The sequence below is a fragment of the Lagopus muta genome, chromosome 5 (assembly GCF_023343835.1).
Source record: "Lagopus muta isolate bLagMut1 chromosome 5, bLagMut1 primary, whole genome shotgun sequence".
NCBI classification, from domain to species: domain Eukaryota; kingdom Metazoa; phylum Chordata; class Aves; order Galliformes; family Phasianidae; genus Lagopus; species Lagopus muta.
Window position 1 is genome coordinate 46124813 of NC_064437.1, and position 25143 is coordinate 46149955.

A 25143-nucleotide genomic window follows, 5' to 3' on the forward strand; every position below is an offset into this window, starting at 1 on the left:
GATCACAAAGGGCAGTTAATAATGATGAATAAAATATCAAGATAAAGTCCCTGCAGTACTGTTAAACTATGAATCAACACCTGAACACTTAACACTATATTTGGATTTAAAGAAAAGTAATGGTGTCTATTCCAGTCACAGTGAAGTCACATTTTTAAGTCATTCACAGTAATCATGAGAGCAAGAAAGCTACTGTCTCTTAAAAACGAAGATGTACTCTCACACAAACAATTGATTCCAGGAGACGCTGCTTTATGGAGAAACAAAAAACAAACCACAGAAGAACCACAATTTTGAGAAAGCAGCAATAAAGCCGTAGCATCTGACCAGAAATGTGTGGCACAAGGATTACAGCTGGAAGGACAAGCACCTCTTAGCAGGGACAGACATTTTAGAATCTAATATTCAGAAGAGAAAAGGTTCCCCCTAGAGACATATCAGGGGAAAAAAAAGGCCAATTGTTAGCCTGCTCCTCAGCTCAGGTCAAATCTTCTCATTTCTGGAATGGAAGAGAGACATGTTATGAAAAAGTATGCCAGAGCTTGCAGCAACTTACAAGCATCTCACCTGTTTTTGCAGTGATTTTCAAGTGTGTGAACATACAAAAACTGGTGAACAGATTTACAGAGACAGGCATATCTTCATTTCTACTATTTCTGTGTGTTGGGGCCAAAGAAATAAGCATCGATTGCATTACAGGACTCAAACTTGTTGTCAGAGCAACACAGGCTAATTTGTCCTACCAGTGTGCACTTGCTTTGTCTACTCAGAGATTAAGAACTAAAGTGAGACCAAAGAATCAACCATAGCTGTTTTTCTCCCAGTTCTATGTTAAATTACTTTCCCAGTGTCCAAAAGAAAACATACATTTCCACCATTCCCAGGCCAGAAGCCACAGCTTTCAGCTGCTGCAGGGAGAAGGACAAGTTGAAGTTCCTGGGGCTCAGACATTTTCATTTTAGCTTGGTCACTTTCTTGATCCAGGGTACGTATCTGCTGACCTTTGTGTACACACCAGGGGAATCCTTCCGACCACACCCGTAACCCCACGAAGTGATTCCCAAAATGATCCAGCGTCCATTTGACTTCTGACACATGAGTGGCCCTCCGCTGTCACCCTGGCAGCTGTCCACTCGTTTATCTTCAGAGAGGTTCCCAGCACAAATCATGCGGTTCGTGAACTTCTGCCCATAACGGACCTCACAGTCTTCCCGTGGCAGAAGAGGCACCACCCCCTGCAGTAGTGTTCTTGAATAAGATTTCCCTGGAACAGAACAGACCAGCTAAACCAATTCACATACAGACAACAGCAGCAGCCTAGAGCAACAGTTCTCTGCACAAAAATGGATACTTGTACATTTCACATCAAGATTGTGGCACAGAATTAGGCTAAACTCAGCATCTCTGAACGACCAGAACTTCAGAGAACTGCAAAACCAGACCACAAAAAAGAGCTGTAACATCAAAGAAGCAGGGAAGAGGTTGGAGAAAGGGGATAGATCAAAGGATGAGTCTTACTCCTGGTTCTGCCAACGAATAACTTGAACTTTGTTCAGCTTATTTCACCTCTTTGAGCCTTCATTTCTTTCTCTCTAAAATGACAGTGTTTTCACAAAGGAATAAATGAAGTAACATTTGTGAAATGCTCAATCCTCAGAGAAGTTTTGGAACACGTTTCAGAAGCATCCAAATATTATTCAAAGGGAGCTTACCTCATCTTTGGCCCGACTTATTTCTATTTGCTCAAATTTTGGTTACCATAGACTTGATCAGAATTTAAGGCTTGTTTCTTAGAGTGCAAACTTCTGGTGCTCAAGATTTAAAGTAATTTATGGACTTACAGTAAGTTCACAAGGTAGTTGTTAACTCATTGAGAAAGATGGGTTTGGTGTGTGGGAGAGATTCTAGCTGTTAAGTACCAGCATAACTTCAAGGAATTACATGACTAAATTACTCCTTGATCCTCTGCAGACACCCCAAAGTGACATGTGCACCTGGTATAACTGACTTCAAAGGCAAATCTGTATTTTCAATCAAACACTTGAGTAACAGCTAGAGAAACAGCTGGAAAGGATGGCTAAGTCCAAAAACAACAGAAAACTCCTGGGGCTATTTGTGTTTTGGCAGCAAGTCTTTCTGAACATATGGATTTTCTCCAGTCACAGCAGCCCAGAAAGTCTTCCTTTCCTTAAGCCCTGCTTTGCATCTATGAACCCCAAGTGGGAAAGGACTGCACAACTGGTCACAACGTCTTAGAGTTCAAAGCTGTCCCCAGACTAATGCATTCATGTCAGAACGCCACCAAGCCCAGCATTTTAAAACATTGCCTTGACAGTGTTAACAATTTAGTCATTAATACTTTCTAGAATATTCTCTCCTCCCTTTAACCTAGAAGTTTCAGAGTAATGTTGTGCAAAACGGCATGTACGGCAGGTTCTCAAAGCTTGTGCAGAAACCAATGTCAGAGCCCAGCTGTCCCTGGAACAATATCCAGGGAGATTCATCACAGTGGCTAGACTTCCAAGAAAGGTCACCTACTGTACAGAAAGAGCACTTTGTCTCAGCTCACTACCTAGGCACATGCTCTTTACAAGCAAGATTTATGAAGAACACTCCTTCCACTGCAAAGCCCTCACTTTACTACTGTGATCTATAAAGAAGGCAGGAGACCATGGAAACATGGGGACCTCCCTGAACAATATACAGATTTTGTGCACCAGCTCTGCATGTGTCATTGCCTAATGGCTCTGCTGTGGACAAACATGCATGTGGAAAGGGGAGACGAGGAGAGAATTGTGATGAGCTGGCAGCTTTCCTCTCCCTCACAGCTTCAGAAGATTGCTATGGCAACCAAAACTTCCATCATGGACAGGCTTCAAGACAACCTTAACATCAGAAGAAAACAGTGGCACAAAAATTGCTTTATTTCCTGTTCCTTGACACGATGCACTTGGCACAAATAATAGGAGCATTAAAAACATGGCCTTGAATTGAACAGACGTAAAATAATTGTGCATATAGATTCCTCAGTCCAGATTCTCCTCATCCCTATCTTGCTCCTAAGAGCTTTGTCACTTACCTGTGTCTCCCCAGCCAGAGATGATGCAGGCTTGCCTGTTTATGTCAGACTTCTCTTTCTTGTCAGGAAGGCAGATAGGCAGAACGTGGCTGTTGAAGGAGAGACAATGCCCCTCTCTGCCTCGCATTCGGACCAGGGCAATGTCATTATCGTTGCTGCCAGCCCAGTAGTTCCTGTGAAGGACAATCCGCTCCACAGGCAGCTCTCTCTCAAACTCATCCTTCACAGCTGTGTGGTAGTCACCTACCCGCAGCAGGTAGCGTCGCACATCAACACCAAACCTAGAGAAAAAGACATGCAATACCTTGATATTTCTACTAACAGAGAATTAGACTCATGCAAGTCTCAACTGCTTTGAGACTCAACCCACAAACTTATAAAGAAGTGCCAGCTACAGGACTGTGGGATCTCTTCCCACAGATGTGATAATGTCAGCTGTTACAGTCACTGTTTACCATGCACAATACTTCTTTCTATAGAAAGGGTTACAACAGTTGTAACGGGCTCATGGCTTTCTCTTTTCACATTTCCTTAAAGTACTGGGAGATGATTCTATGATTAATAGCAAAATGATGGTTCCCTTTAAGGTGTAAAACTTCAAAGTTAAGAGGGCAGGTATAAGCAGTGAGGGATAACGCAAGCCTAAATTGAGTCATCCCCATAAGTGCTCCAAAATCACACACATCATAACCTGAAGGTCTTGGTTTAGAAACTTTGTTCATGTGTTTCCATTGGGTTGGGAGAACAACCTCATTTGAGGTTATCTTCTTTGTCTTTGAGAATCCTGTAGAGCTCCCATTTACAAACACACCTTTTGAAGCAGTGGGCTGCAGTCACTACCCAGCAACTGCTGATCAGTGTTGCCCCACAGAGCAGACGGGTATCTCTCTGGAAACCCTTCAACCGTAGTGAGGCCTGCCATGGCCAACCACCTCTGAAGAAGAAACAGAAGAATAGTTAGCATCACATACACGGGAGTTGTTGCTTTTCCCGTTCACTCTGCCCTATCTGAGCTCAGCTGACAAGCATTCTTCCCTAGATAGACCATTGGTTCAAATGAAGTTAGGAAAGCTGGAACCTGTTCTGCCTTTCTCAGCAATTACCTGAGAGACTTGTTTCCACCTATGATCCTTTTCTTGCGACGATGCAGTAGGCGCATGCCACACACACTGGACTCTGGACCTGCACAGTAAAGTTAGCACAGTTGGACAGATACCTTCAGCTTAAGTATCAACAACTGCTGCCACAGAGCCAAGATATCCCTCCTGTCCCCTGAAGGCATTAATTCTCCTGGTAGTTGACTGCATTGTGTTGTGCAAAGGAATTTATATAAGATTTGTTCCCAATGGTTTCCACAGTTTTAGTGGAGGAGCTTACCTCCAGAATCTGTAGTCCTATGGCAAGAATTGGCTCTACAGCTTTCCTCAGTGCTCCAAAGCCCAAAGTTTGCTTATAGTTACTGCTCTAAGGAAGAGTATAATGATATGACTCAAGGGAAGTTCTGCAGGCTCAAAGACCTGACGTGGTTAGAGCTCCTCTGACTAGTCTAGACTAGAAGAGACAGTGAAAACAAAGGAAGAGTAACCAGGAGCTGCAAGAGAGAACATGCTTATTTTGTAGTTAAAGTTTCAACCGAAAAAGATAAAAACTACAGTGAAAAAGCATGCAGAAATCCTAAACCTTGAGCCCCAGATTTCTGTGTAGAAGAAAGGGCACATCACCTGTTCTCCTGATATCCTGGACCTTCTCTTCCACATAGTCACAAATCACACCAGCATCTTCACTGTGCCAGCAACTGTGAATCCCAGTGTCAGGTCTGACACATTGCCCCAGAGCGTGCTCTGTGCCTCTACATTCTATACTGTCCAGATGGATGGGCCCTTGGCCTTCACCAAAATAAGCCATTGCCCTGGCTTTTGCTGCACCACTGCAATGAGAGAGAGAATGGCTAATGTGCATTAAGCAAGAGGCAGGTAAAACTGATGCACCAGCATGTTTTAAAGAGAAATTTCAAGGGAAATGAATCTCCCAGAAACAGGTTCAGAAAGAAGATTCCTCCTGGGAGCAATTTGTATTTGTAAGATGCATGTACCAGTCATCTTACCTGAAGCCCAGTTGCCTGCAAACTACTGTAGCATCTCTGTCTGTCCAGCCATCATCACAGATGCTGCCCCACTGCCCATTCAGGAATACTTCAACCCGTCCCTCCTTGGTGCTTTCTCCATCCACCAGCCGCACAGGAGGTCCTGTGAAAGAAAAAACACAGGGGTTGCTGCAAGCAAAAATACCAAAGAGCATGAGGTGCCCAGAACTTAGTTTTTATAGGAAAAACTGAGGAGATGAGGAGGAGGTGAGAAGGAGAAGAGTGGTGATCTATTTGACCGCTATGTCCCTCATTTCATTTCCTTGCAAAATTGGTGCATATTAATTTATTAAATACACACTGGAAATCATTAGATCATATTTCTGAAAGCTAAGTAAAGAGGAGAACAAGAGCAGAAAGAAAGTTATTAGCTGCTGAGCCAAGAACGGACAAGCTTAAACATGCCTTGGAAATAAATCCATTTAATTATAAAAACTATTACATTATTCTAGGCAAGAAAAGTGCTCTACATCCAGGAAAAACAAGAAAAAAAATTGGATGGTGTATATTTGAATTAAAAAAAAAAAAAAAAAAGATGACAAATTGGAAAGTTTCCTGCAGTAGAGAAAGCAGTACCAGGCCTCATATAAACAGAGACCATCAACATCGTTCTCTTCAATCTCCATCTCTCTACAGGTCTGGCTGTACATCTTGAAGAACCACAGTTCCATGGCTCTGCCCCAAAACAGCCAGGGCTTATTCCTATGAATCCTTCTCAAAAAGCAGTTCTAATTGAGGCAGCAGAGGGAAAGATCCCACATCTGCCAAAGTTTCCAAAGTATCAGACCAGAAAATGATGTTTTCCCTCTGTCCAGAGCAAGGCACAAGTTAAGTTACCGAGGCTGCCAGTGACTGTGTTGCTCTCAGGGGAACAGTGGACTCCCACATCCTCAGCGTGTGAGCAGTCGTGCTGCCCCCAGTTGCTATGGGGACAGTCCAGGAGGGAGAGCTCCGTGCCCACACAAGCCACATCATCCAGCAAGATAAAGCCTTGGCCAGCAGCATAGTCCGCTTCAGAGGCCAGGGTAGCAGGCCCACTAGAGGGAAGGAAGAGAACGTTAACATCAAAGTCATTGTAACTCACTAATCCCACAGAGGGTCCCAAACTCAAACCAAAAGGAAAACTCACCTGGAGACATCTGCTGTGGCACTGGTGGTCTCTCTACTCAGCCACTCAGTGATACATTGGACAGCAGCCAGTCAGCTGGCACACCTCACCAACTTCAGCTTTCATAGAGACCATTAAGAAATCCCTACCACTACTCTTTCTTGTTCTAATGGTCTTCCTTCAAGTACCAAAGCAGGTGATATAGGTTAGCAGCAGTGCAGACAGCTGATACTGTTTAGCAGGTGATAAAGCTTAGAGCAGACAGGGTGGTAGTGCTGAGCTGATACATCTCAAAATTTAAGAAATAATAAGAAAAAATTCTAACTTTGGTGGGGGATTCATTAAGACAGTACTAAGCCTGTTATCTACTTTCAAAACAGGTCAAAGCAAGAAATAATTAAGACAGATACATATATTAATTTTTTCCTGGGAAAGGATGTGGACACCTATTATTCTTCCCTGAATGAAACTGCATAATGGTAATGACAAAGTACTGAAGGAAGTACTGAAGGAAGTAACGTCCAGCCCATACCAGTAAAGGGACATAGAATCTAAACCTTGAAATTAGGAAGTACAGATACTACAAATGCTCTCAGTCCTACCTGAAGCCCAGCTGCCTGCAGACCACCTGGGCACTGAGATCTGTCCAGCCATCATCACATACTGTGCCCCAGTCTCCATTGTAATAAACTTCTACCCTGCCTTCGCTGGGGCTGCGACCACCAGTCAGCCTTACAGTGCCCTCTGCAAGGGGTAGGAGAAGGAAAGATCAGCACTCAGAAAGGGAGAGAATAAACAGCCTAAGCCCCATTGCTGAAGACTCTCTACAGCCCATGACAGGAAGAAACCAAAGACAGTTACCTAAGGATACTAAAAAAACGAACATACCTCAGTCTTTCCATACCTCAGCATTTCCACCTTGTCTGGCTCTGATTCATTTCCACCTACGTAATACAGGAGCAAGGCTGCATCTGACTGGCACAGAACTGTAAGTACGTACCTGTGAAAGGGTCACAGGAGACGCCAGCATCTTCAATATGGTCACAGTTTTGTTGTCCCCAGTCACTCTTCTTGCATTGGTCGAGTGAGAGTTCATTGCCTGAGCACTCCACTTCATCTAGCAGGATGGGGCCAGATCCCTGACCATAGTGAGCCCACGACAAGGCTTTCGGGTTCCCACTGCAAGAGATGCATGAAAATTCAGTAAGGAAGGTCACAGTCTGGTGCTCTTGGATTCTGTGTTTCCCAGAGTCTCTCCTACACTAATCCTTCCATAGCTTATCTGTATTTCTTACACAGTGGTGTTGTCAACGGTTAACCAATATATCTCACTGGAAAGTTCTTTAATATGATTTGAGGACAATGATGTCTCAATCTCAGTGAAAGGCAAAACTCCCAAAGTAGGAAGGATCTCAAGCCTAACTCAGCTATTTTGAGCAATTATGCAGGATTGATTTAGTGTACAATAGTTCCTTGCATTAAGTGTCGGATAGCACAGAGAATGAGGTGCTCTCTTGCTTTCCTCCTGAATGAAGAGGATAAAGACAATCAGTGAAACTGAAGGTGTTTAAATTTAAACAAATAAATGACTGCAATTCACCTGTGGAAGTCACTGCAAGTTAGCACTGCAGCCACAAATACATGCATTATACAAGCATGTAAAAATAATGAACAGGGATAAACACAAACAAACGTTGGATAGGATTAAACCAACTCTTTTTTTACACAGCATAAACCCATAAAACTGACTGACCTAATTAAGTACAAAATCCCATGACAAGATGTTAAGTCTGGAATTATCTTCCCCAAGATTTTCTTACCCTTCCATAGAAAGGAATGGTGCTATATGGTGAAGACAGATGCTCTCACATTCTTTATTCAGACTACTTCTATTACTACTTCATGTGAACAGTACGGAAAGTACCTGAGTCCCAGCTGCCTACAAACTACTTCAGCATCACGGTCATCCCATTGATCATCACAGATGGTACCCCACTTGCCATCATGGTATACCTCCACCCGTCCTTCAAAGCTCTCCTTTCCCCCAACTAAACGCAATGGAGCGCCTACACCTGTGTTTCGAAAAAGGAAAAAAGAATAAAATAGAACAAGATAGAGACAAAGCACATCTAGCAGTTAAAGACATAGAGCTATTCACCAGCCAGAGCCACTTCTGGGACTCTCTTGTTCCATTCTACCATTTCCTCCCCTCCAAACCCTCTAGAAACACCAATGACTGCAAGCCACAGCAGGAGGTGCCACTAGTCCAGGGATGGCTCTTTAACTGGCTGCTACAATGACCAGGACTTTGCTGCCTGTAAACAAAAACCTGTTTTGAGTGAAAAGGGATGTGGTCATAAGCAACAGCATCTTTCAGTGATTTTGGAAGCATGCTGAGTACTTGGGATTGGGAAAAAAAAAAATTATTTTCCACTGGAAGGAAAGTAATCACCATCACAGCAGGTGAAAAAAGAATACGCTCCAATGATTTACTCTCCACAGCATCATGATCTCAGATTTAATATCTTATCAGCAACACTAGATTCCAAGCGAACTAGGCACAAGTAAAAAGGGAGTGAACCCCCCTTTAGAGATTTACCTTCTGGAGGGACACATGTTACCATGGCGCTCCCCTGGTTACAAGTTCCTGACACAGCTTCCTGATAGCCACACTGCAAGAGGGTTTTCTCATCCCCATGGCAGTTTGCTGACTGCAGGTGCAGGGGAATAGGCCACAGTCCAGGACGATTCTTCTTCCCAGCTGTGCCAATCTCGCTGGTGTGGAGAATGCAACAGAATGATGAAACTGTTGTACTGCTTAACTCACACTTGTTTTCCAGCCCAATTGTGGCATTTCATGTCTTGTGAGCCCAATTAATTGTGAGAGCTTAAAGGGATAGCCATTTCCAGTCTAAGCAAGCAAGCACACAGTACTATCCCACCATGTAATACATGCTATCTTCTCTACAGCAGAGTTGATCGGGTCAGAAATGGTACCCTCATTGGAGAGTGATAAACAAACCCTTCAACAGATTGTAACATGGTCAGCACATCTAAATATCTGAATCAAATTCTTCCTTCTCTGTGGACCTAATCTCTTTTTCTTTGGAAGACTAAAGGCCAAATAAGAGATTCCCAAAGAGGGTTCACAGTTGCAACATTTTCTAAAAGATCAGTACAGTAATACTAAAACGACAATATTAAAAATTGAATCACTCAACACAGCATTGAACATCAAGATTTAGAAACTACCGTTTCTGCAAATGCTGACTGGGGTTAGGCATAGCCATGGAAAGAACACAGGTGCAAAGGACCCTAGCAAGTGGGAAGTCAGCCTACAGGACAAACTCCTCTCCTACAGCCTACATATTACTCCAGAAGGACAGTAATTAATGAGGCTGTTCTCTCAAAGAACCTATGAACACATAACACTTCAAGCCACACTGAGGTTCTCACCTGAGACCTAGCTGCCTGCAGACAACACTGGCATCCCAGTCAGTCCAGAGGTCAGCACAGATGGTACCCCAGAGTCCACCAAAGTACAGCTCCACACTGCTATCTTCAGCCAACCGCACAGCACCTTCCAGGCAAAGAAAAGAAAAAGAAAAAGAAAAAAAAAGACATTTCAGAGGAGCAAGTCTTGGACTTCTGAGTGTAGCTGAGCTGAATTGGACCCAATTCCTCACATCCTGTTTCATGGTGCTTTCACTGACTTGCATGAAGTAGTGTAAGGGTGCGGTAGGCACACAGCACACCCATGCTTGTTGTAGCCTTCACTTTAATGAAGCTAACTTTGAACTTTGAAGTACTTTGAATAATACTTACTGTTGAAGGAAGATATTTGTTGTCTCATTTATTATCCATTCTGCAAAACGCAGTTAAAGTCAGCAGATGAGGACAAACAGTGCACAAATCAGTGCACTGAGAGCTTCCTTGCATGCCTCAAAATAAGCAGCAGTCTTTGTTTTGGCACTGCAAGGAATTCTAAAGGAAGCTTAGGACCCACTTTGCAACAGAAGATTTACAAATCTAATCACAGAAGATTTTTCTGTATTTGAGCTGCTACAATTACATGAGCAGAGTTCTGATATGAAGACTTAAGGAGTTGGAGTGGGTTGTTTTCCACATAACTTAAACTGCTTTCAAAATTACCTAAGTTAACAAAAAAAAAAAAAAAAAAAAAAAAAAAAGATTTCTCCATGTATGAGAATAAAAGTATCTACAAAAGACATGGCTATAGCAGCTTAAATCCACCCCCTAGTACATACAGATGTTTTATCCCCAAACAGGCTAGCTTTTAGTCCTAATTCTTTAGACAAACTGGGACATTTACTGCACTGTTCTTCTTTCACAGGTTATCCTAACTGCTACTTACTAGTCTGTGCAGCATCATTTCTGGCCTTAACCCCTTAAGACAGAGTAGCCCAGGCTCTGGCAGATAGGAAACAATCTTACCTTGGTTACAGTCACAGTTAGCCCAGCTGATGGCCCCTGATGCAAGTCGGAAGAAGCACCAGGGTGTAGCTCCCCCATCTGGGTTTCTGCAGTGATTGTGGTTCCCTAAGCCACGGTCTGGGTACTGCTGGACGTAATCAGGGAACTCTGCCCAGTTCAGGCACTCTGCCCCAGCCTCAGTGACAGCCAACGAGCCATTGTAGTACCCAAGAGGTCCGATGCCACACCCACTGGACACTGGACACAGAAAGAAAGCTGTTAGCTATACTTCAGGCATCACACATGGAGGATCAGACAACACCAGGCGTATGAGCTCATCTCCTGAACCACCTTTTATGTCTACAGTCTTGAAGCTCTTCTTGAGACCCCACCTGGAATACTGCATCCAGTTCTGGGACCCCCAACACAAGAAGGACAATGAGCGGGTCCAGAGGAAGGCCACAAAGATGATCAGTAGGCTGGAGCACTTCCCCTGCAGGGACAGGCTGAGAGAACTGGGGCTCTTCAGCCTGGAGAAGAGAAGGCACTGGGGGACCTTACAGCAGCCTTCCACTACATGAAGGAGGCCTACAGGAAATCTGGGGAGGGACTTTTCATAAGGGCGTGTAGTGATAGGACAAGGGGAAATAGCTTTAAGCTGGAAGAGGGTAGATTTAGACTAGATATCGGGAAGAAATTCTTCACTGTGATGGTGTGAGATCCTGGAACAGGTTGCCCAGAGAGGTTGTAGATGCCCCTCTTTGGAGGTACTCAAGGCCAGGCTGGATGGGGCTTTGAGCAACTTTGTCTAGAAGGAGATGTCCCTGCCTATAGCAGGGGGGTTGGAACTCGATGGTCTTGAAAGTCCTTTCAACCCAAACCATTCTATGATTCTATGATTATTTTCAGAGCAACTTAGGAAAAAAAAAATGTTCTGAAGATAATGAATTGCTTGGATCTTTAAAATGTGTTAATTGGACTCAAACACAAACAGTTTGAACTGGTTCTCATTGCCAGTAATTTCAATAGACATATGCCCTTATTCTGGCTTGCTTTTGAGCCTGGCACAGACTTTTCCCCTTTTGTACCTCCTTTGGTATCTGAATATGATGCTCTTAAATTTGATTCTAAGATCTTCAAAAGATTAATTCCCTGTCTTAATTGATAGAGACAGAGAAGAGTGGAAAATTGGGTGTAATTTAATTCTGTAAATCAGAAAGATGGAAAATGGCATTGTCATTCACTGTATGTATGCCTTTATACACATTAGTGTATCACCTCACCTGTCTGAACTTTTCTTTCCTTAGGAAAGGAAAGGCAACCGGTTTTAAGGTAGAGCACAGATGCCCGTGTTCCAGGCCAGTGTCTATACAAAAATCTCATGTAAAGAAATCCCATCATTTAATTCCATATTGTCTTAATAGAGAAAAAAAAAAACAAAACAACAACTTCTCCAGTCATGACTCTGAAATAAGAAATAGGGAAGCTAGAACAAGATTCTGTGTGAGGGTGTGTTTTTTAAGAATGTATAAAATGGATAAACTAAAAAAAAATGGATAACAGTTATAGCTCCATTCACAAAAAAAATCAGAAAAATTCTTCTGCTATAAAGGCACTTATGATAAACAGCAGAGACAAATGACAGCTGAATATTAGCTACAAGGTACAAAAGTGACAAGCAATTGCAGTTAGCTCAGTTAGATGCCTGGAAAACACACTGTGCTCTTTGGATTACCTGCGAGCTTAAGAGGGGAGAACACAAGAATTCAGTACTTACTAGGTGGAATGAGCATGCAAAAGAAGACTAGAGCAGAAATAGAGGTGAAAGAAAAAGAACGGGGAAGGAACAGAAAAGTGCAAGAGTATAAGACATGATAAAGAGAAAGCAGTTTGGCCATGTTGCTAAAGGAGATAAACATTGAGGCATACAGGATAAAAGAAATGATGGAAAGAAGGGAAGAAAGCCAGAGAGCAGTGGTTCATCGTACCTGTGGTCTCAGATCACCACTGCAGGAAAGAATCTGCCTGATGACTGAATTAATAACTTCTTGTTCTTACCTGCACTCTGCAAATGGTTTTGGCTGGGCTGGGATCCCAGGAGAGCCTGGGAAAAGAAACAGAGCAAAGGCAGAGATATTATCCAATGAAATAAACACGGGCATGTCCTGAAAGCAGCTCGGCCTTTTGCTGCTTTAGGCAAACACACCCTGGTAACCAGCCTCTTCCCTGCTCTCTCCATTGCTCTTCTTCAAACCCAATCACAGCTCTGCCCACTGACAATAAAATGTATAATTGCTGGCCTGCAGAGATTTACCCTTGATCTAAGCACATAACAGGGCTCTGCTTGTTCTTTTCAAGGTTTCAGCCCCAATGCTCTCAGCGAATAAAATCTGACTCCAGAGTGAGATCTCTATGGAAAGAAAAGTTGGAAAAAAATAATCACTGTTATTAGTAAGGAAAGATAATGAATAACTATTCACTCCCCCTCCATGCAAAGAATAAGCAATCCATGACCACAGGAGCAAACACAGCTATCTGATGGGATGATGCCCCTAGTGTTCTGTGTGAAGATAGTATTAAACATCCATGTACCAAGTGGAAAACAACTGAAGAAGAAAATCTAGCATGGCTTTTTGAGGATTTTGTTTTTAAATGTATGACAGTACAAGATTTCTTATGAGACTATTATCCAAATCATATTAAGTAGCTAAGAACAAAGAATATGAAATAAAGCCCTCATTCTAGCATCTTGTCCATCCCCAAAATTACATTTCCTCTTGTAGGCAGTGTTTTTGGTGGTTATAACTTGACTGCTGGTTGAGAGATAGGGATCTCCACTTCAACACACTGCATGGTACGCAGGCAGGTGCAAGATCTTCACAGATCCAGAGTAGAAAGAAGAAACTACATGCTTTTGCTAGCTTCACGTAGTTTGTTTCATTTCTAAATACAGCCAGATATATATGAACAAAGAGTTTTAATTCACAGAGCAGAGGTGCACAAATGAAGAGAATTAGCTACAGAAATGGTTCTGTTTTTCTTCAAAATGCACTAAATTTTGCTTCTCTCAGCCTCAGCTCTCCCTGAAAGACTTTCAGAATTAAACTGAACCCACTTCTGGAATAAGCAGGGATAGTCCCCATAGATACCAGACAAGAAAGACACCTATTCATGGCTGATTTAATTTACAGATGAAAATTATATATAATGGTCAGCAGGTGTTCAGAGCTATGGCCAAGCTTCACCATCATCCTCTGGAAGTCAGAATATGACATTGCATACTGAAGATGAATTCCTGACACAGTTCAGAAAGAGCAAGTCAGAGCTCAGGTGCAAATGTACAAGAGGAAGCATAGATAAAACAGCAATTAACTGACAAACCCTCTTCAGCCAAAAATCCATCTGTCTGCATGTATCCAGCTGCTCTGTAAACCAACAATGCTGAAGGACGCACGTGAGGATCTCAAAGCACTTTGCAAAGAGAGGAAAGTGAGCTTAGTGACACTTTTGTGACTGCCCAAGATAATACACAGGACAGGTGAGTCACAACCCAAATCCCCTAACTTCTGCGTTCCAGTGTGCACTTATACACACTTGTGAGCTAACATGAGAAAGAGGGATGGGTTGCTATAATAACTGGCCATATGAGACACTGAGCATACTCTTCCTGGAGACTCAGCATAAATGACAGAACTTCAGTCCAAGTAATATGCTTCCCTTCTAACGAAAAGCTAGTTGCTGCCAGTTCCTGTAGCAGTTTCCAAAACCCCCCAGCAGCCACCATCAACACCACAAAATTTTAGTGCAACTGCCCATGCTGCAGTCGCTGCCCCAGCTCTATGGCTATAAGTGGTATCTGCAATAGGGATCACCAGTCCATTGGTGAAGAAAAGCAGCAAAGAATCTCTCATGCCAGGGTCACCGCAGTGCTTGAGTAACGTGGGGAACCTGAGCCAAAGCATCTGCAAGCCCTTGTGCATCCTGCTTTGTTTCCATTTATGAATTTCATATGTACAAGGAAATAAATCCCTCCCCAAGCCCCCAAGCCTTCCCAGAGACCACAGCTGCCTAGATACTTCAGAAAACATATTCAGTAAGAACACAATCCACTCACAATGAGGATATTAATATATATATATATAAAAATCTAGGTGACTTTTTACAAATAGAAGAATATTAATTTTCTTACCTCCCTGCATCTGAGACATGGTAACAGACTCGAGAGCTCTACCAACAGCCTAAGTACTCTGGGGATCTTCATCCTTCCTGTATGAAGTGGGCAGCAGCTTCAAGCTTCACAGTCTCATTCTGCCGCCGGGCTCAGCTGCTGCCTCCTCTTCTCACTCTCCAGCTCAATTTCCCAGCGAGCTGGGTGCTTGCCACTTGGAGGGAGAGGGATGCCTCTTTCATTTCTGCGTGGGGAAAGGGATGAAAGGAATCAAAGTTCCCAACAGCATCTTATAATCTCACATTCCCCATCCCCTCCCCACCTCCTCTCCTTGATTCTTCTCTTCAGAAAGGGAAAAAGAAGGGGATAGACGGGAGATCATGTCCCCAGAATCTATCACCTTTAAAACCAGCAGGAGGCAAGCGCAGACGGGCAGGGCGCAGCCCTCAGCCTGCTCCCGCACCTCCGCTGTCCCCTCCCTTTTGCTGGCTGTCCCAGCCTCTCTCTTGGCTCTAGGTACGCATCTCTCCTGACCGCCAGCATCCGCCTCCCCACCACCGTCCGCCCGGCAGCTCGGCCAGCCGCTCTCTCCTCTCCTGAAATTCCTTCTTTCCACAGCTGACTCTTCCTTCTCTCTCCTTTAGCACAAAAGATGTAGCAGTAAAAAGGATCTGGGGCTTCCTTCTGCAACAGCTCCAGCAGCAAAACTGAAAAAGGAAACGGCTTGTGCACGCACACTCGCCAGAGATTATACTTGTTGGAAGGAATCTGGACTTTATCCTCCCACCGCTGCCTCCTTGATTAGCTGCTTGCAGCTTCCTGAGGTCACACTCTCCTTAGATTTGAACTCAGGTAAATGGGGCCTAGAAAACTATGTGAAGGAGCTTCCAGATTTCCAAGGAAAAATCAACTTTCAGGGGAGCGTTCCCACTTGTCAGCCCTGCGGGGTATTGCCTCTTTACCTGTCAAGTGTTCCTTTGACCTTGGGGCTGTAACATTTTCATTTGACTGGCTGGGGCAATTTTCAGAGTTGAAAAATTACTGTATTGCTATCAATTAATCCTTAAGCATTTTGGTGGGCTGTTTCTGTTTTTTGTTTTGTTTTGTTTGTTTTTAAGCTAGTTCATTTTGAATTTACTGCTCCTTTACAAAAAATACAGCAAACACTTTAAACATTAATCAAACCTAAGGAGGAGACTTGGTCAATTTCAAATCGTTTAATTTTGGAAATTTCTCACATTTCCTGCACTGCTCTGCAGCTCAGTCTAATGAGAATTTACTACATTTATATTCTGATTATGGAGGGATTAACCCTTAGCATCCTGCAGCATGAACTAGTCACCTTAAGAAATGAGCTCATTCCTGGCCAAGCCTGCTGAGAAGCATTTTCAAAGAGACTTTCAGCATAAAAACAAGAAACAGGCTGATATAAATCCAATGGCTTGACAGAAAGCCTTTTTTTCCTTTCTCACTTATTGCCCATTAGTCACTTCACATGACAGCTTTGTGTTGCCTCATCTTTAGTCACTCATCAAATGCAATGAAATTCCACTACATCTGGATCCTTTACAGGGGTCACTAAGTGGTAGGAGGGAGTGGTTTGAGTGGATTCGTACCACACTGCATTCTGGACGTGATGGATTTGGCCAAGAATTACACTCAGTTAATTAGAAGCAAATCTCCTATATCCCTGTAGCACAGAAAGCAGATGATCAGGCCAGGTGGACATGGAAATAGCTTAGAAGCTACAGCATTCTCTAACTCTCAGGTGGCACAGGCAAAAAGGAGCAAAACAAAAAGCAAAGATGGAAATGTGTTGGAATTTTCTAATCACTTACTCTAGTGAAAACATAAGGAAAGAATGTACTGGAAACAATAACAGAAAAACCACTAACATTCAGAGGACTCTACCCCTGGCTGAGGACTACAGATGTAGTTGATGCTCCTTCTTAACTCCTAAGATGCTCACCTACTCAGCTCTTTAGGACTAGAAAAGAACAGCTCAATTCAACCTCTATCTGACATGTACTGCTAGCGTTTACAGCCTTTAGCAAAAGTCTGTACTGGATTTCTCTCACAGTAGCTTCCCTCTCTTAAGTCAAGGCTTTCCTAGGTATTGTAAAATGATTTACTGAAAAGGAAAACACAGAGCATCAAAAGCAACAGCAGCTCAAATTTGGGATTCAGCTTCTTGATGGAAGCCAAGATATATTTGCAACAGTCTTTGTTGTCTTTGCAACAGTCTCCTCTGTGGCAAGTCTGCAATTACTTCCTACTTGCTAAGACCTCCCCCTGGTTTTTGGGCACATGGAAGAACATTTCCCTGAGATAGAGACATTCTTACTATATTTCTCTCTTCTTCCTTACCCATTTGCTCATATTCTGCTGCAATTCAAAGACCAAGAGTTGCCTACGCCAAAGGTTTTTTGCTACTTACCATAGTTTTACTGGTAGTTATTCTGGCAACAGCCCCTCTTGGACTGTTTCGGCTTAAACAGCTTCCAAGATATCACAAGCTAAATTAGCCTTGTCTGGGTGTTTCAGATTGACTAAGGAGGAAATTACTCCAATATAACTACAGCACTAGAAACATGTTTTAAATTATCTCTAGATACATGACATATTTAGAACTTCCCTGCGTGTGCTTATTCTTCTTATTATAAAACAACTGTAATTATCCAGGTCCACTATTTAACACATATTACCTCCTCACCCTGATATAAACGTAGTTGTACAATAATAACAGTCTACAATTCCCAACAGAGTCTCTCTCTGTCCTATTTTTTTCCAGATTATTCTGTATAGACACTTAGAAACCAAAAGTACGGCCTTCTAAAATAAGCTTGCTTCTCAGGAATTAAACTTACTACACCTGAACTGGCAGGACTACTTTTCTTTTAAACAAAACAAACAAACAAAATAGTTGCCAGTAGCCATGCCTTCCAATTAAAAGATATATCTCCATCTCTCTAGGCTAAGAAGTAAGGAAGTAATTCTGCTCATCACATTCAGAACAAGAAAGATCCACGTCAGTGCCAAGACGGACTTGGAGCCAAGAACTAGACCTTAGTGCTTTTGCTATTCTCTTAGCTCCGTTTCCTCAGCAGAGAATGCAGGACAATGTATTAGCTGTCAGCTTCTAATCTCTTAACTATAAGTCCTTCAGAAGGGGTGGTCCTTTGCTTTCTCATGTGACCATTATGATCTGTGTTTAGGGCGGTTCTTTTTGGAGCCAGGAGTTGGACTCCATGATCCGTATGGGTCCTGTCCAACTCAGGATATTCTGTGATTCTGTGTTTTTAATCAAGAAAGTCACCTAAATGCAGATGCTACAGGCCAGCCTTTTATTCATGCACCTACTGAATGCTTGTTGGTAGCCTATAGAGATTGCTAATCTTGATCAGCTTTGTTTGCAGGCTACTAATAACAAAAGCACAGTAAATCTATTTCAAATTGTTAACTAACTTAATTGCAGATTGGAAAAATGTTTACAAATAGTAAAGGAACAACTCTTACTCTGTCCCTCTAGGGGCATCAATTATGCAGATGTTGAAGGTTATCTACCAGAGAAACTAACAGATGGCTCATTTCCAAGAGGAGTATTAGGGAGCAAAGGGGTGCTAAAAAAATTTGGGACAATCACAGCTGTTTTGGAAATCTAAATAAACAAAGAAAGTCAATAAAGCTCCCTCTGGGAGCCTAGAAGCTACACGAGCTAAAAAGAAGCAGAGAGTGGTATTAAACCATCTTTTTTAACCTCTTTTAATGTTAGCCAAAATGACTAACCACATGGATGAAATGTAAGGTATCTCTTTATATCTAAGTATTTGTTAATAATGTCTGAGAATTTCCTACCCTTAGGTAGATACATTGAAGTCTGAAGTTCAGGAAAATATAGAAAAATCAGTGCTTCCTCCATAAAAGGTCTTCAGCGAAAGCCTAAGAAGAAAGGTAGTTAACAGCAATCACACACAGTGCTGGTAAAACACTCAAGCTATAAGGTGCATGAACAAGATCAAGGAATTCCAGCAGATTTGCTTAAATCCTATAAATCCTGCTTAGGAGAGTAGAACATCTAGTCCGCTTTGTGTAATTCTTTCCCCATCATGCAGTCACATACAGATCTCTGCAGCAATGTTCTTATACCGTGAGCTCAACACCAGCAGAAACAGAACCCAGCCTTCTTTTGTGCCCCAACAACAGTACCGTGGAGTGGCAAAAGCCCTGAACTCACAAAGGACATTGCCATCTATATATGAACTAGTAATGGAATGACCCCCCAGTATAAATTACATCATGGAACACAACATAAGCTTAACGTGAGATGAGGAAACTGCAGCAACCAAACTGCCAAGGACAATCAGTACTGGGAGGCCTTTTTGGTTACAGCATGGGATTCCCAACCAAAAGTGCAGCTAGAGTACTTCTAAAAGAAATACTGTAAAACTTTCAGAGTGTACTGTATACTTTTCAGAGTATATCTGAAAAACATTCTCTTTCCTCCGTTCCATATCCAAACAAACAGTCCTTAAAATTGTCAGGAAAAACAATAACTGAACTCAGGAAGCTCTCTATGAAGTAGTTACGATCCAAGAATAAGCTGTCTACATTCATGAGAACTGAGAAGAATTTCAAAAGTAAAAATACAACAAAGTTGTTATTCTCTTGCAATCTTTTACACAGTGACAGTCCTTCAAAGACTCTAGAATGATACATTTAGCACAGCACAGTTCCCAGTGGAAGAGCTGCAAAGCTGTGTTTGAAATTGTAAACTTTAATACAAAGAAAACTCATCAATATAAGATAATGTAGAATTTATTCAGTTCCTTACTCCCAGCTTAGCTCACCTCTGTCAGAAATAAAGAATAAGCAAAGGTGCCTACAGAGGGCATCTTTTGAATTGGAAATGTGAAACGTTACATACAGAAGCGTGTTCCCAAACTCAGGTGCAAACAGAATATTCTTACTCATCCCAGCTCCCATCTCTGAAGGACTCCTTCATGCCACAACAGCAACAATAGAATAAGTTACCTTGTGGGATAACTCATCAATGAGCATTTAAATAAACTATACGATCTTACACAGTCACAGTCTGCAAGTACCACTTTTATCTTGATCTTTGCTTTGTCTTTATGCTCCAAAGACTTAGTGACATATATGATTATATTGTTAGTTCTCTGCAGAACTGCACTTTTCTTGCTATATATTTTAACCAGTTAGGTACTGGTCCTAAAACAGGAACCTACCTGCAGTTCTGTGGTACTCTACTGAAAGTTAACAAATCAAAACTGTTCATCACACAGTTTTAGTACCACTACTTTCTTGAACTTCCTTCCCACCTTTTTTTTTTGTTTAACTGAAACAATGGAACATTCTGCTGTAGAATCTGATTCACCCATGCCAAACAGCAGTCTTGCATCATTTTATCTTTGTACAGGCAACCTAATTATCTGCCATGACACCACACTCTTCTCACCTGCAAATCAGAGGGTTTAAAACCCTTCCCAATGCACTGTGCTTTATCAAAGTATTTTGCTGGAAATTTCTTCCTCATTCCACAGCCTTCTTGTACATGAACAAGAATTTTAAAAATGTCAAGAGGAACCAAGTTGTGTATACATACATGCAGGGGTACAAGCCATTAAATTATTATCAATTTTAAGTTGGCTCAGTGTCTGGGTCTGAACACTTATTGACAGCAGCTCATAAGTTAAGCAGAAAGATTATAAACCAAAGAAAAGTCACCCTTAGCTTAGAAAACAGGTTTGCACACATTCCTAGATTTTATTTCACAGTGAGTACATTACTCCACACAGTGGCTGGTTGGACAATTCACTCCAAAAATCCTAAGAGCACAAGATCCAAGAATCTCATGAACAAACTCAGCCAACAATCAGGATGGAATTTTTCTTTTTCCACTCTAGAAATAAAACATGAAGTCGTAATCCACCCAGCAGTGTTTACAGACAGACATCACTAGACATTAAACATTCATAAAACCCTTTTTTCATTTATTTTCCGAAAACGCCAACTTTAACTGCTTGTCCACAGTCCCTTTAGCAAAGCACATTACACATAACGTGTAATATTAGGAAACCTCCTCAGCAGGCTGTTCACTTTGCTTGAAGGCATGTTTCCCTTGAGTGACAGAGCGTACTCGTCCTTTTTTTCCTTGCGCTCCTTCTGAAACAGAGAAAGAAAACTAAGAATATTACCTGTTTTTTTGTTGAATTGGCTCTGTAAAGACTAATAATAATTCTACTGAAATGCTGATCTGAAAATAATGCTGTTTCTTCAAGCAACATTCATAATAGCAGTTGGCTAATTAGTCACAAGGCTTCTAAGAACTGCACTAGGCTTCTTTAAATGGTGAAATCAATGAGACAGACATGTGAGGATGATCTCTCCACATTTTCACTTAGCAATATTATAAGCCTTTAAACCAATATAATATAAATTTGTTTCGTTTTTATGTTCTTTTTTTAAATTGCTTTCATTGTAATCTACCAAATAAAGCATGGACAGTTTCTCATTTATGATGTCAAACGCAACAGTAAAAAGATACTTTATTAAATGACGATACTATTACTAAAAAGACTGAAAATCTGCCAACAGTTCAAGGACAAGTTCAGTACATGTACCTACCTTTAGACAGTTTTTGAAACTGATTTCATTTCAAACTTACTGCATGAGGTGAAAACTCAATATGGCTTTAGTAAATAAATCACAGCTTTATGTCACAGCTCTAAATTGTACTCTCCTTCATTCAGAACTTTCATGACGTACAGAGAAGAGCAGTGTCTACCGCTGCTGAAACTTTAGAGATTAAAAACTGGAGCAAATTAAGAGAAATGGCCTAGGTTAGAATTGACTAACAGCAACAAAGCTCTACTTTTAGAATGTGAACACCAAAAGCATTACATGTGATTAGTGGTTCAGGTCTAATTATAACATACAAGACACCTGGTCCCTTCCCACATTTCTTTACTGAAATTCTAAATACAAACAGAAGGGACTGTGTACCTGATGTACATCACTGAATTTCTCAAAGCACAAATCAAATTGTTCACAGAACACTATTATATTGGCACACAGAAAATGACTGAAGGTTTCTCCGCCTTCCCTACTATTGGACTTTAAGAACACAAAAGAGATTTTCATTACTTCTGCCTTTGCCACGCAGTCATAGAACGTCTGGATCTCCTCAGCACAAGCTTTATCATTGAAGTCATTCTGTTTCCAGCAGGCCATCATTACTGACATCTCTGTAAGACAGGTTGCCTCTAGAAGGGAAAGACAGGACTATAAAAGCTGAAGTATCTGAGATTTCATGCCAACAGCCTCCACAGCACACAGAGTTCCCAACAGAATTTTAAGATGGTATGGAGGCACGTGAGAAGGAACAACAGAGAGGAGGATATCATCACTGCTTGGTTTAGAGAAGAAAACTCCTACCACAAGACTTTGCCCCATCAGAGCCATCTGGTTGTTACATTTTGATATAGCATTTACCTTAAGAATTTACACAAAGATTATCATAAAATATAGATTTAGGGCTGAAGTACGGGAAAATGCGCTTTTTAGAAGAACTCGCACACTAATTACACAGCACAAATTAGGTCCCCTTGCCTGCTGGATGCCTCTGGTCTCATCCCACGTGCAAAGGCGCTGCTAATTACTACCAATTACTGCAGACGTTTTCTTTCGCTGTGTGTTTGTTTTTGGTTTTTTTTTTTTCCCTCCACATTTTCCGTGTACTCAGCAAACACCTCCTTGTTGTATAGCAAAATTCAGGAGGTCCCCAGGAGCTCCGTTCAGAACACAAGGTTCTTCCGAGCACGCGCTTGTCCTTGCCGTCACCGCCACGGCCACTCCGCAGCGCGAGACCCCACGGGGCGACGCGGCAGCTCTGAGGGGCGAGGCGGGAAAGTCCACCGCCGGGGGTCAACCTCACGGAGCCTCGGGACGCTTCCATCCCGACCGACGGCCCGGTATCGGCAACTCACCTCCCGCCAGCTCTCGGCGGTTCGCCACCTTGTTGGCCAGCACCAGCGGCCGGGTGGGGCGGATGGCCGGCGGCCGCTTCCTCTGCCGCCACTGCCCGGAGATCCATCGGCTCACCCAGGCCGGGTAAACGGGCGCCGCCATGCTCTTTGCGACAGGCCGTAGGGCGAGCCGGCCCGGGCGCCGCTCACGTGACCCGCCCGCGAGCACGTCAGAGCCCAGCAGGAGCGCGCCGCCCTACAGCTGGCCGGCTGAGCTGCAACCTCCGCCTCGCAGCACCATTCTGCTTCCCAGTCTGTGAAACTTAATATTTCACACAAATACCCGAGCAGTCTTTGACCTACTCAGGGAGATGAGACACTGGGCTTCACGTTATCCTGGTTTAAACGAAACCACACCAACGCCAGAAAGTTCTCTGCGCCATTAACAGATTTTGCTGCAGCTGTATATACATACATACATACATATACACGTATATGTATGTATATATTGAATATATTCTGGCTTATCTGACCATAATTGTGTTATTTTTAAGCCAATATTTTCTTACAGTCCAATTTAAAAATAGGAGAAAACACATTCAAGTAAATAAAAGATTTCTTATGGTCCTCTTTTAGGAAAAATAAAACCCCATCTCCTTTGGCGCAGTCTGACTGTCAGTTCTGAAGCAATTCGCTAAGGGGTGTTTCTCTGCTTCCATGCTTTTTGGTGGGACAGAAAACAGCCATCTCCCTAGCTCGCGTGGCAGAGAACTACAGGCAGATGCCTCCGAATGTGCTTGGGGGCTCACAGCCCAACACTGCAGTTCAACACACACAGGTGACACTTCAGAACAGCAGCCCCTGCGAGGTTCAGCTGCTCGTGTTTTTGCCTCTCCTGCTTACATCTCCGATTGCCATTTTTCTCTGCCGCATTTGACTGCTGCAATTACTAAGCCAGCTGAGAAACTGAACTGCAGTCATTGTAAATCACACTTGCTTTTTACAAATTACATTAGCTAATGGTGGCAGCACCTTCAGGTACCTTCACCTTCAAAAGCTAATCTCTCTTAAACAATTCCAAGAAAAATGGAGGGGGGGGGCTGCAGAAGAAAAAGGCAAATTACACAAGGAGAATTTTAATACCTTCCTGCCCCAGCTATTGCTCTCTGCATTATAAACTACTTTTTTCTCTTGGCATTCAGCCTCAGATTGGAGCATCAGCCTATGAAATTCCCAAGCAGACAGAATAATGTACGTGATGGCGTCTGCACACAATGCAACATATTAGAAGCAAGGAACAAGCATTTGTTTTAATGGAGAACGTGCAACTACAGGATAGGTTTGTTACTCTATAGCTGAGTCTGCCTGTAGCCTATGTTTCGTATAAAAGGATGGGGCAGAAGTTCTGATTTTTCAGGGGAAGTCAGAAGCCCAGTTCCCTCAACAAACCCCACAGACGTCTCACTATGAATTCTGAACACACATTGATAAAGAGCACATGAAATTCAAACTGCACTTCTAACTTCTTTTTTAAATGAATACCATTAAAAGTTAAATCCTACCCTGTGTTTCAGCTGTGCTCAGTGTCAAAACCAAAATCAGCCAGAGATGAACTATCAACACTAGAACTGGAAAAGAAACCTATCACAAATGGAACAACAGCCAGTTGTTCAATGCTGCACAGCTGTACAAGCCAGTTGTTCAATGCTGTACAGCTGCAATAAATGCTACACTGTAATTATGTTCAATGCTAAAAATGCTGCAATAAGATTCATCCTTAAAATGAGATTCCTGTATTAAATATCTTCTTAAGAGATAACAAATTATACCATGGATCTTTCTCTTTCTTGGGACCATCTAAAACTTCCAGGTACTTTCCAAAAGACAATTACAAATCAGATGTGCTGGAAGAAATGAATAGAGTCAACAATGTCTTTCTGAACTGCTTGGATCCAGGTTTTCTCAAGTAAATTCTAACGTATTCACCCAACTTTATCCTGAGTGCCCTAATTCTTCCCATACAACCTCACAATGCTCTTGCCTCTGGCTATTTATTCTCAGCTGTCTCACCCTGATCTCCTTAACCTCAATGTTAGCTGTCCTAGGGCATATCAATTTAATTGGAGATGCCTTAAAAGACATTCCCACTTTAACTAGCAGTACAGTTAACCATTTTGTGAACATTAGAATCAGTTCAGACTTACTCCCCTCTGCTGGACACTGTGC

At 42.4% G+C, this 25143-nt stretch overlaps 2 protein-coding genes across 5 annotated transcripts; both read right to left on the reverse strand.

The window, feature by feature from the left end:
- Positions 1-231: 231 nt before the first annotated feature.
- Positions 232-20575, reverse strand: LOC125693560 (neurotrypsin-like). Of its 4 annotated transcripts, none has more exons than XM_048945684.1 (16): positions 18788-20575; positions 14954-15176; positions 12823-12868; positions 10786-11022; positions 9787-9910; positions 8930-9105; positions 8255-8402; positions 7331-7509; positions 6933-7074; positions 6060-6259; positions 5184-5325; positions 4801-5006; positions 4183-4261; positions 3891-4013; positions 3080-3360; positions 232-1264 (listed from the first exon to the last, which is right to left on the reverse strand). In XM_048945684.1, the coding sequence occupies exons 2-16, from the start codon at positions 15023-15025 to the stop codon at positions 954-956; spliced, it is 2466 nt and encodes an 821-aa protein (XP_048801641.1). In that variant the 5' UTR covers positions 15026-15176; positions 18788-20575; the 3' UTR covers positions 232-953. The 4 variants fall into 4 exon arrangements, with proteins under 4 accessions (XP_048801641.1, XP_048801640.1, XP_048801642.1 ...); XM_048945683.1 differs by lacking the exon at positions 18788-20575 and adding an exon at positions 15333-15687; XM_048945685.1 differs by lacking the exon at positions 18788-20575 and adding an exon at positions 15255-15324.
- A 347-nt stretch (positions 20576-20922) lies between these two features.
- On the reverse strand, positions 20923-23194 carry CHCHD1 (coiled-coil-helix-coiled-coil-helix domain containing 1). The gene is made up of 3 exons (XM_048945687.1): positions 22939-23194; positions 22097-22215; positions 20923-21115 (listed from the first exon to the last, which is right to left on the reverse strand). The coding sequence occupies exons 1-3, from the start codon at positions 23078-23080 to the stop codon at positions 21002-21004; spliced, it is 375 nt and encodes a 124-aa protein (XP_048801644.1). The 5' UTR covers positions 23081-23194; the 3' UTR covers positions 20923-21001.
- Positions 23195-25143: the final 1949 nt, after the last annotated feature.

What these genes read in the sequence shown, in the direction of transcription:
- LOC125693560 (XM_048945682.1), bottom strand. Translation starts at nt 13,003, where the DNA reads ATGGAGAGAGCAGGGAAGAGGCTGGTTACCAGGGTGTGTTTGCCTAAA. An exon ending in AACATGTGTCCCTCCAGAAG is followed by an intron (nt 8,403 to 8,929) that starts GTAAATCTCTAA and finishes TTCGAAACACAG; the next exon opens with GTGTAGGCGCTCCATTGCGT. An exon ending in TGTAGGCAGCTGGGACTCAG is followed by an intron (nt 7,510 to 8,254) that starts GTACTTTCCGTA and finishes CATCTCTTGCAG; the next exon opens with TGGGAACCCGAAAGCCTTGT.
- CHCHD1 (XM_048945687.1), bottom strand. Translation starts at nt 23,080, where the DNA reads ATGGCGGCGCCCGTTTACCCGGCCTGGGTGAGCCGATGGATCTCCGGG. An exon ending in CCGCCGAGAGCTGGCGGGAG is followed by an intron (nt 22,216 to 22,938) that starts GTGAGTTGCCGA and finishes TTTCCCTTCTAG; the next exon opens with AGGCAACCTGTCTTACAGAG. An exon ending in ACTGCGTGGCAAAGGCAGAA is followed by an intron (nt 21,116 to 22,096) that starts GTAATGAAAATC and finishes TCTCTGTTTCAG; the next exon opens with AAGGAGCGCAAGGAAAAAAA.